Raw genomic sequence first — 17,833 nt, 5'->3', positions numbered from 1 at the left:
AGCAAGACGACAAGTACGCACTTTGTGTCCTTTTATCTGTGACATGAACTGATACAGAGCAGCAAGTTCAGCCTTAGAGCCCAACCTAATTCACAACCGTGAAAATCGCTTTGCTTTTCTCATGTAATACACATGTAATATGGTAGAAAACTTGATGTTGGGACGGCAGAGTCACGCCCTTCTGCCACTTTCGGCACGCGTTCCTGGTTCGAGACCAGCTAGTTTGCAGGGCCGGAGTTGAACCCGTTTTTCGGCCGAGCACCGAGTGCTTCCGCGGTGGAAAACCCGCCTAACGGTTCAAATTAAGGCACCAGCACCGGAACCCTGTTGGTGGGAAAGTAGCATCAGTGACTGCAGGGAGCCCAGATCCTCCGCCCTCCTCCACCGTGCTGACAGCTGCTCTGAGGTGTTGGTGCTGATGTGCTGAGTTTGGTTTCCTCCAAACGTGCTGCTGTGCATTCTGGACAAACATCTGCACTTTGCAAAGACTTCTACAAAAACTGCCAAAACTTAGCGCTGATAACAAGCCGGATGGTCCCTGTGCTCTTTAGTGCAGAGGACGCAGCATCCATGATTTCCAAAATGAATTTCAGATTTGGATCCATCTGACCTCAGAACAGTTTCCCACTTTGCCTCGGTCCAGTTTTAATGAGCTTTGGCTCCAAGGAGACGGGATCATGTTCACATCTGGCTTCTTCTCTGCATGATGGAGCTGTAACCTGCATCAGTGGGTGGCATGGGGAGCTGTGCTCAGTGATTCCAGGTTCCTGAGCCCATGCAGTGATCTCCAGGACAGGATCAGGCCTGTTGTTACTGCCTGAAGGACGTCTAACACTGACTATCAGCCTTGTCCCTGCGCACAGAGATTTCTGCAGATTCTCTGAGTCTTTGATATTACTGTAGATGAGATCGTCAGCAGGTGTGATACTCACACCTGCTGACGATCAGTTAATTAATGCATGTGATCAGCAGCACCTGGCTGCTTCTTACTCTCTAAATTCCTGTGGAAGCAGTCAGGGTGGTCTGATCTGTGCAGAAATCTGAAATCCAAGAGAACACTTTACTCACCTTAAATAATTATTTTTCTGCAGGTTTGTGACCATCTTCAGAGAATGAGGTCCCTCATCCAAAAAGACACAAATATATGGCAAACTTCACATGACATGTAAAACCTAAAAACTGTTCCAGCCTACGAGCAAAGGGTTTTACGCAGATTTCATGGAAAGAATGTCTGTGTCCTCGTGGAGGTTAAAGATCCTTACTAAAGAGCACTGATGGGTGGTGAGGTTTCCCTCCAGCAGCTGACTAAAAAGGACTGCTGTCATGGTGCCAGGCTGTTCATATTTGGTGTGCAGTGTGTATCCTTGTGTACGTTTTTGTTGAGAACGCCGCCTCCACAGCTGCCAGGATGCTCTCTGCCCTTTTCTAAGCGGAGGATCGTGTACTGACGTTTCTGTTACCAGTGCAGACTGTTGTATCCTTATTTCATTGTTATTTATTCATAAGTTACATTTCATGGTTTTCATTTTATTAGTTAAAAGAAAAATCAAGTTAGAACATGATTGAATTTACATGTTATTGCACTTCCACAAGGTGGCGTTTGTGTTACATGTGCGGGCCAGAATGACTTTTGTGAGAAGAAGAAGAAAAACAATAACAACAGTATAGAGTTATGTATTGTATGGCCGTGTTTTGTTCAGTAAAGCCCATAAAGAGACCTTGTTTGTTAGTAGCTGCAGTTAAGTTCCCACATTTTTTGGTGCCGAAACCCGGGACACGGGCAGACTAATGAGTGACGATGGGAACCGTTAGCCGATAGCTGTAACAAGCTGACCACCGACACAGACCGAGACAATGGCGGAGCGTCTACAGAGACTCAAACAAAAATGTGGGGTTATAAGAGCCTCCACAATGAAACTCCTGCGATCTATTGAAGAGGAAATATCGAAGGATGATGTGAATTGTGACCAACTACAGGAACTACTGTCCATGTTATTGGTGAAGGAAGCCAATCTTTTGGAGATGGAAAAGGACATTGAACAGGCGATACTGATGGATGAGTTGGAGGCAGATATAGTAAAGACTGTGGATTATCAGGACCATCTCAACCACTGGAAAATAAGAGCAACTAGACTAATTGAAAGAGAAACAGTCGCTACAGTCGAGCAGAGATCCAGCCGACTGAGCGACGTAAGCGCCACCCCCTCGAGCGGGCTGACTGGCAGAGCAGCGGTAAAGTTGCCCAAGTTGTACATAAGCAAATATGACGGTGATATATCAATGTGGCAAGAATTCTGGGACCAGTTTCAGACGGCGATACATGATAACAGCAACCTAAGTAAAACTGAAAAGCTCACATATCTCAAGTCATACTTTGTGGGTCCAGCAGCCAGAGCCATCGCAGGATTAAAGATAACAGAGGGCAATTATGACTCTGCCGTAGACATGCTCAAGGAGAGGTTTGGAAGAAAGGACCTGATTGTGAGTGCACACATGTCAAACCTGCTAAGTCTGAATCCAGTTAAAAGATCATCAGACATTGTTGCACTCAGAACACTATATGATGAGTGTGAAGTCCAGATTAGAGGCTTAGAAGCTATGGGAGTTGTGTCAGACACATATGGAGGATTACTGTGCCCCATATTGCTGCAAATGATCCCAGATGACCTTGCTCTTGCTTATACATGCAAGATAGGTTCAGAACATGAGCTGAGGGTGCCAGAGCTCCTAGCCCTTCTAAAACAAGAAGTTGAAAGCAGAGAGCGTGCCATGCACCTGGCTAAGGCAGGGGCCCAGAACAAAGAGCCACAGTCCCCTAACCAGCACAGATATAAAACCGATCCAGCAAGTGGGAAATTTAGAAAGTCAACTCTGCCATCAGCAGCTATGCTCTACACCAGTGACCAGCAGTCCCCACAAGGATGTATATTCTGCAATAGCACAGGTCACAAATCTGAACTCTGTACAGATGACACACTTGATATCAGAAAGGAAAGGCTGAAGAAAATGGGACGGTGTTTCATATGCTTAGGACAGCGACATCTGGCCAAATTCTGCAAAACTAAAGGGATCTCATGCAGGGTGTGTGGACGGAGACACCACCTCACCATGTGTGACAAAGGTGATGCTGGGGAGACCCAGAACAGCGCTCAAGTGACAAGTGCAGCTGTAGTCTCGCCGGTGGCCCCACAGACAGTGAAGACAAGCACGGCAAGGCAGAACACAGTTGTCCTGCAAACAGTGACTGCATTGACGCAGGGAATAAAGGGAAAGACCAAAGTGCGTTGCCTCATGGATGGAGGAAGTCAGCGGAGCTTTGTCCTGGAGAAGCAGGTGAAGGCTTTAGGATTACCTGTTGTGAAGATAGAGACTTTACAGCTTCACACCTTTGGTAGCAACGCTCCAGTTGCAAGAGTGCAATGTTGTAAGGCTAATCCTTCAGAACATACACGACAAGAAAGGAACTATTGAAATTGAAGCTGTTGAGACACCTCAGGTTAGCTCTGCAGTCATGCAGGTACCAGGAGAGGAAATCCAACGACAGCTGAAAAGAAGAGGACTGATGTCAGCAGATGTCTCAGGAAGCATCAGCAAGGACCTGCAACTGTCAGTATTGATTGGTGCTGATCACTACTGGAAAATGGTACCTGGTAAGGTTGAGAGACTGTCAGACCCATTAGTTGCCATTGAGACCATGTTTGGCTGGACAGTACAGGGCCCAGTGTCACTGTTAAGCATGAGTGGGACTTCATGCATGAAGATCTGCGCAGAGGAGATCGCACAGGTTTCAACCCAGCTGCGTGCATTCTGGGAAATAGAGTCTTTGGGCATCTCCAGCGAGGGCGAAGAAAAGGAGGAGCACTTTGATACTCAAGAACATTTCAACAGGTCAGTCACCTGTAAGGAAGGCCGATATGAAGTTAAGTTGCCATGGCAACAGGACAAACCAGAGCTACCAGACAGTCTGAGACTTGCTGAAAAGAGATTTGAAGACCTTAAAAGGAAATTAAGGGCTAATGTGACACTGTTTAAAAGATACAACGATGTGATGGAGGACTATCTTCGACAGGGGATATGTGAAGATGTCCCAGAAACTAAAGTCACAGTTGGCGCTAAAGACAACACCAAATATTACCTACCTCACCATGCTGTGATAAGAGAGGACAAGGCAAAGACCAAGTTGAGAATAGTTTTTGATGCCTCCGCACATGAAGATGGCTGCCCATCTCTCAATGACTGTCTACTCACTGGACCAAACCTGAACCCAGACCTCCTCACCATCCTTGTCAGGTTCAGGTTGCATCCCATCACATTTATGGTGGACATTGAAAAGGCGTTCCTCCAGATATCCATCGCAGAAGAGGACAGGGATGCACTGAGGTTTCTGTGGCTCACTGGTCGCCCTGATGCGGAGACCACAAACCTACGTGTGTGGAGAATGACTCGTGTGGTATTCGGGGTTTCATCAAGTCCATTTTTGCTGGCAGCAACAATCAGAAATCACCTAGAGAAATACCAAAGAAGTCACTCACAGGTCGTCAACATTATCAAGGACTCCTTGTATGTCGACGACTTGATTGCCAGCTCAAGCAATGTTAAAGAGGCTTATGCACTGACAACAAGTGCAAGGGAAATCCTGTCTGATGCAAGCATGAACCTCTGCAAATGGACTACAAACTCTCCTGAACTGAAGAGCAAGTGGCAACAAGATGACTTTGACCTTTCCAAGGGGTCTGAAACACACGGCTGCGTGTTAAAGGTGCTCGGCCTAGAATGGAGGCCGGAAACTGATGACTTTGTCTTTAATCTGAAGCACCTCATGAACATTTTCAAGAACAAAGAGAACACAAAGAGGAGTGTTCTGCGATCCTCTGCCAAACTGTTCGATCCCATGGGATTTCTGACACCATTCACAATAATAGTGAAATGTCTCTTCCAGGACATGTGGCAAAGAGGTGTCAGCTGGGATGAGGAGCTGCCAGATGATCTCTCCAAAAGATGGCAGCAGTGGTGTACAGAGCTCCTTCAGCTTAATCTGATTGCCATCCCTAGGTGGTATGGAATTGAAGGGATGCAAAATATTCAAGTTCTTCATGTGTTCAGTGATGCAAGTGAGAAGGCAAGGACAGACACCCGAGGGAGAGCCTATAACAAGGCTGGTAATGTCCAAATCCAGAGTTGCACCTATTAAGAAACTCACACTGCCACGTCTAGAACTCATGGGGGCTGTGATTGCTGCAAGGATGGGTAGTAATCTGCTACAAGCTCTGAATATGCTGCTGAGTCAAATCCGCCTGTGGACCGACTCCACCATTGTGATTCAGTGGATTTTGGTTGTTTTGGAACAGGCTGCTTGTTTTTTTTCCAACAGCCTTCAGTCTCACTGGGAACCATTCAGTAAATCCAATATTCCAAATTCATTAGTTACTATCCTCACCGTGCAGAACCGAACCTTATCTCCAGATCGAACCCCTCTCGCCTGCGAGCACGCTCTCAGCTGGACTACCCGTCTGCTTTACGGCTCAGGTCCAACAGGCTTTGAGTCTGAGTTTGTACGGCCCTGCACAGCCCGTCCACCTGGGCCGGCAGCCTCTGCAGATGTCGAACTGCTGCCCAGATTTTCTTAATTTCCCGGTAAATCAGGTATCCTCCGAGCCCAAACAAAAGATACCCCTACCACATAGCCAAATATGTAGATGTCTTCCACGTCCTCGACCTCCAGGGCTGAGAAGCACACAGGTCTCCACAAGCTCCAAGAATCGATGACGTATCCAATCGGATCTGTTCCACTTGGACACGCAGGCTCCCCTTTCCCCGATCTCATAATGGAAAAAATTTGATCAATGGTGTTTAGGGCCCAGTTTGCCAGATCCATGATGCTCTCAATCTTATTCTTATTCAGACAGTGTGTGAGAGACGCTCTCACAGCAAGATGGGGAGCGAGATAGGGAGGGCAGGGAGAGAGATAGAATGTGACCGTCTCCATCAAGAGCAGGAAGAGAAGAGTTTGTCTTTTTATGTAAACTGACCCCAGGAAGAATAGCTGATGCAGCATGCTGCTGACGCTAATGGGGATCTCAATAAACATAAACATAAACATAAACCCTACCTGCCCCCACCCTCACCATATTGCTATCTCGGCTTTAAATGTGCTATATGCTTTGCTGAGGTGGGTTTTTTTTGGAACCTGGCACTGTGCTCTTAATGAGCACAGTACAAGATGAATCTTTTTTAACCTATCCTGTAGGTAGCGCCTGTTTAACAGCTGCATGACCTCAGACACCTGTCTCCACTGTTTGTTTATGTTGTTTGTATTTCTCTTGGCTGGGTGTTCTGGAACACAAATTTCATTATATGTTTACATATAATGACAAATACAGTCTTCTAAAGTCTAAAAAAAAAAACACACGACTCATGGCGTCAGATCGGAACGAGCGGTGGGCTGAGGGACAGTGGGCGTTTCACACGGCGAGGCCGTAAACACTTTCTAGAAGGTCACAGATGTTCATTTCTGCAGATAAGAAGCAACAAAACAGCCCCGATTATTTTTGATCGCGGTGACAGAAGCTGCAGACATTCCTGAAATCCACAAACAGTAACCGAGCGCGACCCCCAGGAGACCGTCTCACTCCTACTGTTCTAACATGGTTATCGTCTCCAAGCAACATAAGATAATATAAAATAATATTGATTACTGACGCATTCGAGTCTGCTGGGACTGAAGACGGCCCGCTGACTCTGTAACACTTTGATCACCACAAATCCAAACAAAGTCCTCGCAGTCGGGTTGATTTTCATCCTCAGCTACATCACACTAAACTTGAACAAACATAAAACTCAATCCTGTAATGTTAACACACACACACACACACACACACACCCTTCCATCATGGCCACCACACCAACAGAACAACTCCTGTTAAAAATGAAAAAAGCTGGAGGAGGAACTTTCCCCCAATTAGAAATGCAGAATCTGTGTCTACCTGTGGCGCCTCTCGTCAGCCATGTTTGGATGAACTCTGAAGATTTGTGTCAAAAACAAACAGCTCTGTCAGTGTGGAGAGCTGAGCCGAAGGTGTTAATCCACCTTCTAACGAACAGCTTCTAGATCTGCAGTTTTTATTAACCACACACACACACACACACACACACCCCCACATCCATTTCCCTGTGTCGGGTTTCACCCTGATGTAAATGAGGACTCTGGGCAGGAAGGGGTGAATCCATGTGAGGTTTATGCAAAAGAACAAACAAATGACACACTGTGGAGGAGGTTTAACCATGAGTGCTCCTGATGAGTGTTATTAATACAGAGTAACTCCCATCAGCCACTGCAGCTCTGAGACAGGCTTCTTCCTCTGAAATGAGATAAAAGGCATAATTGTGTGAACCGTTAGAGCGTGCAGGGGGAGCGGGGCAGAGGGAGGGGGACGTGTTCACACGGATTAGAAAATTGTTGTTTACATGCCAAGCTGGGCTTAGCCGTCACATTTTCAGGTTCCCTTCAAAAACAAGGATCAAAATAACGTCAAATCAAATTCTGAAGAAGTTCAATAAAAACAGGATGCAATGATTTACAAACCCTAGAAACTCATTTTATTCACAACATTCCTCTGACCTCAGAACAGTTTCCCACTTTGCCTCGGTCCATTTTTAATGAGCGTTGGCTCAGAGGATGGCTCATGTTCACATACGGCTTCTTCTCTGCATGATGGAGCTGTAACCTGCATCAGTGGATGGCACGGGGAGCTGTGCTCAGTGATTCCTGAGCACATGCAGTGATCTCCAGGATCAGGCCTGTTGTTACTGCCTGAAGGTCTGAAGACCACAGACATCTAACACTGATTATCAGCCTTGTCCCTGCGCACAGAGATTTCTGCAGATTCTCTGAACCTTCGATATTATTGCTGCAGATGATGAGATTTTCAGACTCTTCACAGTTTTATGTTGAGGAACATTACTCTGAAATCCTTCCACAGTGTGTTGACGTGGTTTCTGCAGATGGAGAAGATCTGTCCATCTTTATTCTGAGAAACTCTAAGATGCTCTTTACATACCCGATCATGTTACTGACCTGTTATCAGTTCACCTGATTACCCGTTTCTCTTTAGTGCCACTCACAGCCACAGACAGTATAATGTCTCACTTTAAACATTTGATTTGTTTTCTATGTTCTGAATAAAATATGGGGTCGTGATGTCTGCAGATCTGTGGTTTGATTTTTCTTTACTTTGAATGAGTTTGTGAGTTTAAAAGCCAGAGTGAGAAATAAAGCACACGATGAAAAACCTGAAAATTCTGATATCAGCTGAAGCTGGGACCAAACTGTGACATCAGCAGGACGATGATCCCAATGACCCCAGCTGCAGTCAGAGTCCAGACCTCAGTCTGCTGAATGCTGTGGGGGGGCCTTCAGAGAGCTGTGTAGGAATGAATGGTGCAAACCTCACTGAGCTGAAGCTACGCTGTGAAGGAGAGTGGACCAAACTCCTCCACAGTGATGTGATGAAGCCACACAGGAGCTCCTGCTTTTTGGCTTTTTGTTGAATAAATATTGATGTGATGTAATACGTGCTGCTGTTCAGCAGGTTCAGAGGGTGTGACTGTACCCACCTGTGCAATCAGAGCTGTGTGCCTGAGAGCACCCCTCTCTGACATCACAGAGATCTGACTGTAGAAAAAACTGATGAGTTTGAGCAGTCTGCAGATACTCATTAGAAACTCGGGTCATGTTGATTATGAACAACAGAAATACTGGTGATGATCATTTAGTCTGAACACTTCAGTTTCTTGTGTTTTACTAAATAAACCGTCAGTGAATTCTCAGCTTTGTTTTTCTTCCCTTCAGCCTCTCCGTCTTTTTCTGAGCTCTGCTGCCAGGAAACGTGAGCTGAGTGCACGTGCTACAGGCACACACACACACACACACACACACACACACACACACACACACACACACACACACACACACACACACACAAACGGAGCCTGTGACTCTGCAGCTTCTCCTGCAGCTTGTTTCGTACGTGACGGGAATAACAGAGCAGTGAGAGACACTGAGGTTTCCCCTCTCTGTGGATTGTCTCTCCTGCACGTCTCCTCAGCTTTTATGTGCTGCCAAACACACACAGACACACACACACACACACACACAGACACACACACACACACACACACACACACACACACACACAGTCAGAACTAATGAGGCCGTGGGCTGATCAGGATGAGCTGGAAGCGACTCATCCACCTGCAGTTTTGTTCACACTTTCTGTCATGAGTGAAGTTGCACTGACACACAGTTTCACTCAGCATCTGTTCTCAACATCTGTCCTGTCCTCAGCCTGCAGCTGCTGCAGGTTCCTCCAGCTGATCACATCTGCTTCCTCGGGTCAAACTGCTTCTGTCACAGCTGCCAGGAGAGCTTCTTAAAAGAGAGCACACCTCCCCACTCAGTCTCACGGGGTCCAGAATAAAGTGCAGCTTCTCACCTGAAGGGTAAGGGGCAGGGTCCATCCTCCTCCCTGGGGGGCTCCACCTCATGGGGGGGCAGGACACCTACGTCATCACTGAGCTCCAACTGCTCTGACATCATTATCACCCTGGGAGGAACATCAGCATTAAACAATCTAAGTATTAATTATAAAACAGCAGAGAAACATACGTGTGCATTGTTTTCACGTCACTGCCGCCACCTAAAAAAATCAGCAGCTGTTACACAGAAAAATACTTTATTATTCTTTGAAAAAAAACGTTCAACTTTATCAAAGCAATGTCAGCATTTCATTTTTGTTCATGAATGGAAGCAATAAGGAGAAACTCTTATTATATTATTATTACTCTTTAGTATCATGACAAGCAAACAAAGACCATAAATTACTTCAGCAAGCACGTAGAAGTGGTTTTATTTTTTTCTGGTCAGAGGTCCTAACACTCATGCAATGCGTATGTGAAGGGCTTTTATTGTGAAAGGAAAAAACATGGATGACCTGCCCTATCATATTAGCACCAGTAGATTACAGATTATCCTGGAAGATGCTCACAGGTGACTGTGTGAAATTGAGGGAGCACTCTGATTGGTCAGGAGAACTACTAAAATACACGCTGAAACACGCCTGTGCTGCCACGGCAACAGCAAGATGGGGGAGGAAGAAGGCTTCGTCGTCATTTAGACCGCTGAGCTGTATGGGTCATTTTAAATAAAACAAACTTCCTCTTCCTATTACATCAGCACAATCAGTTCCTCATTTTAAGGAAATTGGCTTTAAATGTTTACTCTTTTGTTATCTCAGTATTTTAGGAGGACATGCAGAGGGCTGGTGTAACAGGAGGATGCTGGGATAGGGGGAGATGGAGGAAGATGAACCATCACGGTGCATCCTACAGGGAGCAGCTGGAAGAAGAACATAACTACTACTGTGAAATGTGTGAAAACAACCTGATCTGTGTGTTAGTCGAAGGCTAAGCTGGGTGGACGCAGCACTGTGGTGCAGTTTATATTCTGGGATAAACACAGAGCAGACTGTAGTCAGTGGCACGTTAGGTCCTGGGTAGCAGCAAAGATGGTGGCAGAACTCTAACATACTAAAGAAAAAGCTTTTAAAAACAGAACTACAGTTAATCAGGAGGAAGTTTCTCAAAACAGCCCAAATCAGTGTTTTATGCCAGGTCACAGGTCTCTGGCATTTCCTCTCTCTCTCTCACTCACACACACACACACACACACACACACACACACACACACACTAAAGGAGGCATTGAAGGAGCATTTAGACAGTCTGACACCTGGACTACAGGTGACGAGGATCAAACCACTTGCTCCATCTCCACAACTGCCCAAACTGACAAAAATGCCTCAAACTACAGTGGCTAACAGGCCTGCTAGCACACATGGACGGAGCAACACAAAGTACAAAGTAAAAGATTCGAGTAAGTCGTCATGCAGCTGATTCCACCAACACAAACATGTCTGACACCGAGGAGGTGGAAATGCACTGCAGTCGCCTCGGTAACAGGCGTGATCCTCGCACTCTGCCTCGGCTGGTGCTAAACCCTCCTCCTCCTCCCTGAAGATTTTCATCGAATCCTCTGCTGGTTTCCTCTCACTGGGCTGATTAAATTAGAGACACCTCAGGGAGGGCAGGCTGTTTATCTGGAGTGGGACTCTAACACTTTCACTTGGACTTGGTGCAACAATACAAAAAAAAAAAAGTGCTGCTATTGTCCTCATTTCCTGTCATATACCTGGATCTAATAATGAGACAAAAGCTCTAAACACCCTCTAAACACTCAGCTTATCACAGTTTTTTCTACTCTTGGATCTGTGTGATGTCACAGAGAGGAGAAGTAGGGGGGGAAGTCACAAGGAAGCATGTATAATGTAACACACACTGGTCCCAACACAAAGCACCTGTGCATGTGAGGAAGAGTCCTCAATCACATGACATAAAACAGAGTGAAGAGCTTTAACTTCAGTGAAGGATGAAGAACATTTCCTCCTTGCATTCATTTTCTGGTTCTTATACGAAGCAGCTTCAGCACATGCAGGACATCTTTAACTATGAGCCTGCTTGTGTAATCTAACATTCAGCTTCATTTGTGATGCTGATTGACAACCAAATCAAATGGAAAACAGCAGACTGACTCCAGCACACAGAAACCAGTGCAGACCTTGTTTGTCCTGGCTGTGTGGGGTCAAACCATGCTACTTTATCCTCATAGTGTTTCCTGATTAATGGCATACACGCAAATAATAAGAAAATAACACTCCTGGAAAACCACTTCATCTTCATAACCTGCCTCTGAGCATCAGGACACCACATCCTGCAGATGAACTGAGGACGACCCAATCTGGGTTTCAGCTCCCTGTTAATGAAAAAAATGACCGCAAGTTTTTCCAGTGATCTCTTAACTTGTTTGGGAATGGTGTTTACTTGGAACACCTCCAGCCCTCATGCTAACTCAGGCATAATCTCTCCAAAGTGTACTGGGTCTGCCCTGGGGCCTCCATCAGTTGGACATGCCAGGAACACTGCACCTTGTTGAGGTGTCCATGAGGTATCCTGGTCTGATGCTACTCTGAGCTCCTCCCCTCATCTCTGAGGGACAGCCCAGCCACCGAGATACTTACACACCTCCACTTGAGGCAGCAACTCTTCAAGTGTGCACGCTCCAAGCTTCAGCTTGCTCACCCCGGCTGCTTCACACTCAGAGGGTTTCGGGTTTTTATGGACTCCTGAAAAGGACATTTTCATTTGCTGTGGGTGGATGTGGGATGTAGATTGGCTTGTACCTCTGATGCACTGTTTTATATGAATTTGGACCTTAGTTTGTGGGTTCACGATAGACCATGTGGAGCTCTAAATCATGCACCTATGTGGACAGCAACTTTGGACAGGAATGAACCACTGAAACCCCCCCCACCTGTCCCACCCCCTTCTCCTCTCAGCCACTCACCTGCCTAGCTCAGTCTCAGCAGGTAACAGGAGAACAGTGGGAAATTACAGAACATCTGCACAGATGAGCGTCTGACTTTAGCCAACATCAGGACACACCTGTGGAACAGAGTCAGATATTTTTATTTAAAGTTTGGTCTAAACTATAAACTTAAAATAAAAGATGCTGTTACCCAAATGTGTGCTGAGACTGAGCTAGGCAGGTAAGTGGCTGAGGAGAAAGGGGCAGGACAGGGGTGTGTGTGTGTGTGTGTGTAGGGGGGGGGGGGGGGGGGGGGGGGGGGGGTCATCATGTACAGTTTTGGGTGGTTGCGGCCAACAGTAACCACTGAGTTATGAATTAAAGATGACTAGCAGCCTCTCGCTCATCCTTTCAATGTCCTGACGGATGCTACAGTATCAAGATTAAGGTGGAAGTGCGTGACCTTAAATTAAAAAAAACTTTTGTGGGATCTTGCAAAAGCGCATCTTTCTCCATTGTCCTTTGGAGGGCTTCATAGTCAGACATCTTTCCAAGAAAGAGAAAAAAATGATACCTGCTATGGGATAAATGAGAGAAAATGTTTTTATGCTGTGGTGGTGGTTAGGAGGAACAGGAAGAGCAGTATTTGTCACTGAATAATGACTCTGCAGCCGCACACTGAAAAACAGTTAAGCGTTACTGGCTGAGCTTCAGGATTATCTATGGAAAGTGGTGTTTCAAATAGTGTGCAGGACTTTGCATACAGTAAGCCTTGAGGGACAGAGAAAAAAAAAAGATGAAACATCAAGAGAAGCTTGATGAACATTGGCAGGTCTTTATTCAGTGAGGCCAAAATAAAATGGTTTGGAGCAGAACGCGCATGTGCCCAAATTAAACCATGGAGGTGGGAGTGTGAGGATCTGGGTCTGAGTCAGGGAGGAAGGAAAGTGTGTTAGGAGAAGAAATTTTACCTTAACAACCCTGTGGAGGAATTTTAAAGAATTAAAATTAATTAGAATTAAGTTTTCTAGCTTCTGTCCTGCAATCGACCCAAACAGGAACCTCTGCGTCTATGTGGAAGTAACCAAAAGCCACAGTGCCTCTAATGTCCACTAGAGGCAGGCTCATTTATAACCCACCTGTTTAAACTGTATTAAAGCTTAATGTTTGTATTATTACAGGCCAACACTGATGTCACAACAGTGAAGCCCACAAATATCTGGATACATCATGGATACATATAAAGTCAAAGTACATTTATTTACCCGGCAAGACTTCAGTGCAGGAGTTCAAGTTTTATTAGAATCAAAAACACATACTTTTACTTTAAAAAAAATATCTTGATACTGCCACACAGCACTTCACAGACACAAAGAAGTGAAGTAAAAATTTAGGATTTAATTTTGAATACATAACTGCTTGTGACTAGAAAATGGCAGTGTACAAACTGAACTCTCACAAGTATCTACGTTGAGCGGGGCAAACAAGGCAGGCACTGCTTGTCCAGTAAAATCTAAAATTCTAATAGTAAATATTTGGATGAGAACTATAGAAGCAATATTTTATTCAGCGACAGGGGGTGCAGAAGGCTGAAGGTTTCCATATTTTTTTTATATATGTAGCTACAGAGAGAAATGTCTCTGCATCAGACTTTACATTTTTCTGTAACACAACATGAGTTCAGGGATCCTGTGGGAGTAAACACCAGGTCACACACACAAACCTTTTATTCCCATTTCTCAACCAAGAAAAATTAAGCTACTGCAGAATAAACTGAACTTCCTTTACTGGGCACTTGAGGCCAGCTCCTAATCACACATTGTAAATCCTCCACTGCTGCCTGCCCCTTTCTGACTCTAACATGACCGTAATTTCTAAAATAACCTTCATGTTTTACTCAGTAAGACCTGAAACCAGCAATTAGTATCATAAACTCATCAGGAAGGTGTTTACTGAGCTCAGAGAGTCTGGTTTTCTCATAAACTTCCATACAATTGCTGTTAGGAGGAGTCGCCCCCTGCTGGTCATGATGAGAAAAAAAATGCAGGTTCAGAGGTGGAAACTGGATGGATGGATGGATGGATGCATACTGAAGGAAATTAGGCATCCAGCAGTTTAACACGCACAATAAATAGAATCCAAAATCAATGGCGGTAGCGGTATAAATTATACAAGCTAATTATATAAACTATACTAAGCTGATTGGTCCTGATTTCATCCTGCATTTACAAAAACACTCACAGTGAGTTTCCTTCTGTGCTGCTGATCACTGATGTTCTGCATGAACTTTGTGCCTCGCTGTCGTTAACATGCAACACCTCCCCTGCAGGCCTCAGTGAGTGTGTGTGTGTGTGTGTGTGTGTGTGTGTGTGTGTGTGTGTGTGTGTGTGTGTGTGTGTGTGTGTGTCCAGCACCACAAACAAACACCTCTTTCAGTAAGGAGATGCAAAGCGAGGCCGGCTCACACAAAAACCCACAATCCTCCACCCGAGTTCCTCATTTCTACTTTTCATCATTTTAATAAAATCCTCGTTATGCATCAGTTTCTTATTTCAGATGCTCCTGAGTGTGTCTGCAAACTTATCGGGTGATAAAGGGTGCAAATTATATTTTTGTTACTTTGAGCAGCCATTGAGTCTTAATAAAAATGTAAAAACAGGCTTTTTCAGAGGCTGACCGTTTCCTTTGTGAACATGCAAAAAACACAGCGCAGGAAAAAGTCCGACTTTAAAAACAGCAAAACCACAATGAAGTATAATCTGACTAATCCACCCTCTGGAGGCCAAACAGCTGATCAGGGTGGTCCAGCGAACTGAAGACTTCCCGAAGATGCACAAAAATCAGGTCTTCCCGGAAAATCTGATTTTATCAGTTCAGAGAAAATTTCATTTTTTTCCTTTAAAAATCACGACTTTACTCCCAGAATTCCTCGACAGATTGTACTTAGAATATCACCTCCTTACACAAGCTTCCTTTCTTCTTTCCAGCCCTCCTTTCCTTTCCTTATAACTTCCTCCCTTTTTCCTTTCCTTCTCCCCTTCCTTCATTCCTTCCTCTCTTCTAGTCTTTTCTCCTGCCTTCTTTCATTCCTCTCTTCTCTCCTTTCCCTTTCCTCCAACCTTCCTTCACTCCTCTGTTCCTGCCTTTCCTTGTTGCCTTCCTTCATTCCTCTCTGTTCCTGCCTTCTTTCCTTGCTTCCGTCTCTAACATCTGCTATTACAACGTGAAATTCCCAGTTTTGCTCTGCAGCTCTGCAGCCAGCTTCACTCTGGATGCTGCAGACGGAGAGAAAACAGGAGGTCAGAGCATCTTGTGTTGCGGATTTTTGTGCTCAGCTTTGGTGACTCGCTTCTGGAAACAAAATTTGACACACAGGTGGCCAAAATGCTAAAACTGAGGTGTGAGCGGGTGACGTCGCGGCGGTACTTCCATCTTTTATATGCAGTCTGTGGCTCTAATATAGTCGCTCTGTTTTGTGAGTTGTTTGCTGGAAAGAACATGAGATGCTGGAAGCAAAAACAAAGACTCGTCCATAAAGTTCAAACTGACGCTTCATGTGATGTTCGATATCCAACATAATGTAACCTCAAAAGATTACAGCGGTAATCTGATTACTGTACAGCGGATTTCCCACAGACTGTTTTATTACCGAAAATATGACAGCTGCATTTAGTCTGTCTGTTACGATAGAAACCATTAAATTACCCTCCGAATAGACTCAACAATAGAAACCAAATTAATGCAGCACGACTCGCTGCACAAACGCACCTTTACCTGCGAGGGTCCTTCAGTCTTCAATCACGGCCGTTTGCGTCCCGGTCGCTCGGCGCGGTGTCGGTCCGGAGTCCGTCCTTCAGCACCGACAGACCTGAAGGACGCACCCCCTCTCTCTGTGAACGAGCTGCGCGGGCACGCTCGTAGCATGTAACCATCCAGCGGAGGAAGTGAGCGGAAGTGACCTTCAAAATAAAACGCGAGGCTTAGGTCTGCTTGTTGAACTGACGCTTCATTATGATCAGTCCTCACCGACGCTTCTGACTGAAGTCAACTCAGAGTTCATTACTATAGCACATTAAAACAACTTCAGCGGACCAAAGTGCTGTACAGCTTACACAAAACATATACTATACACCAGTCAACAAATCAACAATAAATATAAACTAAGAATCAAATATAAAAATAATAAATATAAGCTGTGTTAGCATAGTAAAACCAGAGTACTCAGCTCAACTAGCCCCGAACGCGAGCGAATATAAATACGTTTTTAGAAGTGATTTAAAATGACTTTAAAATGAGAGTCTGGGCTGTTCTTATATGAAAGGGTAAGTTATTCCAGAGATTAGGCGCCACCACTGAAAAGGCTCCATCTTTCAGCCTGGATCCTCGTCGACCTCAGGGCTCTGGTAGGCATATTAGATTAGATTCAACTTTATTATCATTGTACACAAATACAATGAAAATATAGCGCCAAATCATTAAAAACGAGTAGTAAGATTTTAAACCGGATCCTGAAACAGATGGAAGCCGGTGTAGGAAGGCCAATATGGGTGTAGTGTGATCGCGCCGTTTATTACCTGTCAAAAGATGAGCTGCTGCATTTTGAACAGCTGACTGAAACCCGGTTCGGTCCATGTCCCTATCGGTGTTAATACCAAACCTACGCCCTGGATTATGATCCGTTACCTGAACGTCTGTCTGCTTTGCACCTGTCCCGTCCACCTTCATCACATCCACGCGCTCAGACCTACTGACGTCAGCCAGTTGGAGAGACCGATGCCCACAGCTTAACCCACGTGATGACTCTCAGGGCCAAATACCTGCACATCATCTTTACTGACTGAGGACCCCTGGCTGACAGGTGAAACATCATGAATGGAAGAAGTCGTCCAGGTGCCTTTAGCTCAGTAGGAAGTGAAGAAAGCGGCTCTGTGGCGGTCAGCAGGCCGGGCTGCACTGGTGTCCAACATGAGGCATCAAAAATAGTGGAAGCTCAGCAGCAAACTCTGGTACAGCTCAGACTGTTAGATCTCTGATTTTGATAACAAATATTTTCCTGATACTTAAATATGACTTCATTAAGATTCTTTGTAAAGCAGTTATTCAAACCTCCTGATGCTGCTCCCTTAATGCACCAATAAGACTCTCACAGGTGAGTCAATCACGGATTTTTCCCTGAAAAATCACTCCAGCCAAGAAGCTGCAACACATTATCTGTCCATTCTGATCTCTCTCACACACTCAGTTTCCTTCCAGCTGCTCTCCGTTCAAAACCAACTTTACCCGAATGATGCGTTCAGGGGACATCTGTAAACTGCAGGGCTCAAATCCACCAACTGGCCTATGCATGGAGTTGACATGTTCCTGTGTTTGTGCGAGTTCTCCGGTTTCCTCCCACAGTCCAAAGACATGCAGTTAG

The 17,833-nt window shown here is 45.2% G+C and overlaps 1 protein-coding gene across 2 annotated transcripts in view; it reads right to left on the bottom strand.

Moving 5' to 3' along the window:
* Nucleotides 1–17,123, bottom strand: part of gramd2ab (GRAM domain containing 2Ab) — a 34,693-nt gene extending 17,570 nt beyond the window's left edge. The window contains exons 1-4 of one of the 2 annotated variants that reach the window (XM_030730536.1): nucleotides 17,101–17,123; nucleotides 16,186–16,376; nucleotides 12,457–12,554; nucleotides 9,492–9,602 (exon numbers count right to left, since the gene is read on the bottom strand). In XM_030730536.1, the coding sequence (XP_030586396.1) occupies nucleotides 9,492–9,595 (104 nt within the window). In that variant the 5' untranslated portion in view covers nucleotides 9,596–9,602; nucleotides 12,457–12,554; nucleotides 16,186–16,376; nucleotides 17,101–17,123. Of the gene's footprint in view, nucleotides 1–9,491; nucleotides 9,603–12,456; nucleotides 12,555–16,185; nucleotides 16,377–17,100 lie in introns of those variants that run through there. The other variant, XM_030730537.1, reaches the window with a different exon arrangement.
* Between the last annotated feature and the right edge of the window lie 710 nt (nucleotides 17,124–17,833).

This window comes from Archocentrus centrarchus, chromosome 6 (assembly GCF_007364275.1).
Source record: "Archocentrus centrarchus isolate MPI-CPG fArcCen1 chromosome 6, fArcCen1, whole genome shotgun sequence".
In the NCBI taxonomy this organism is placed as follows: Eukaryota; Metazoa; Chordata; class Actinopteri; order Cichliformes; family Cichlidae; genus Archocentrus; species Archocentrus centrarchus.
The sequence above is the reverse complement of the archived record's forward strand: the minus strand, read 5'-3'. Positions and strand labels throughout refer to the sequence as shown.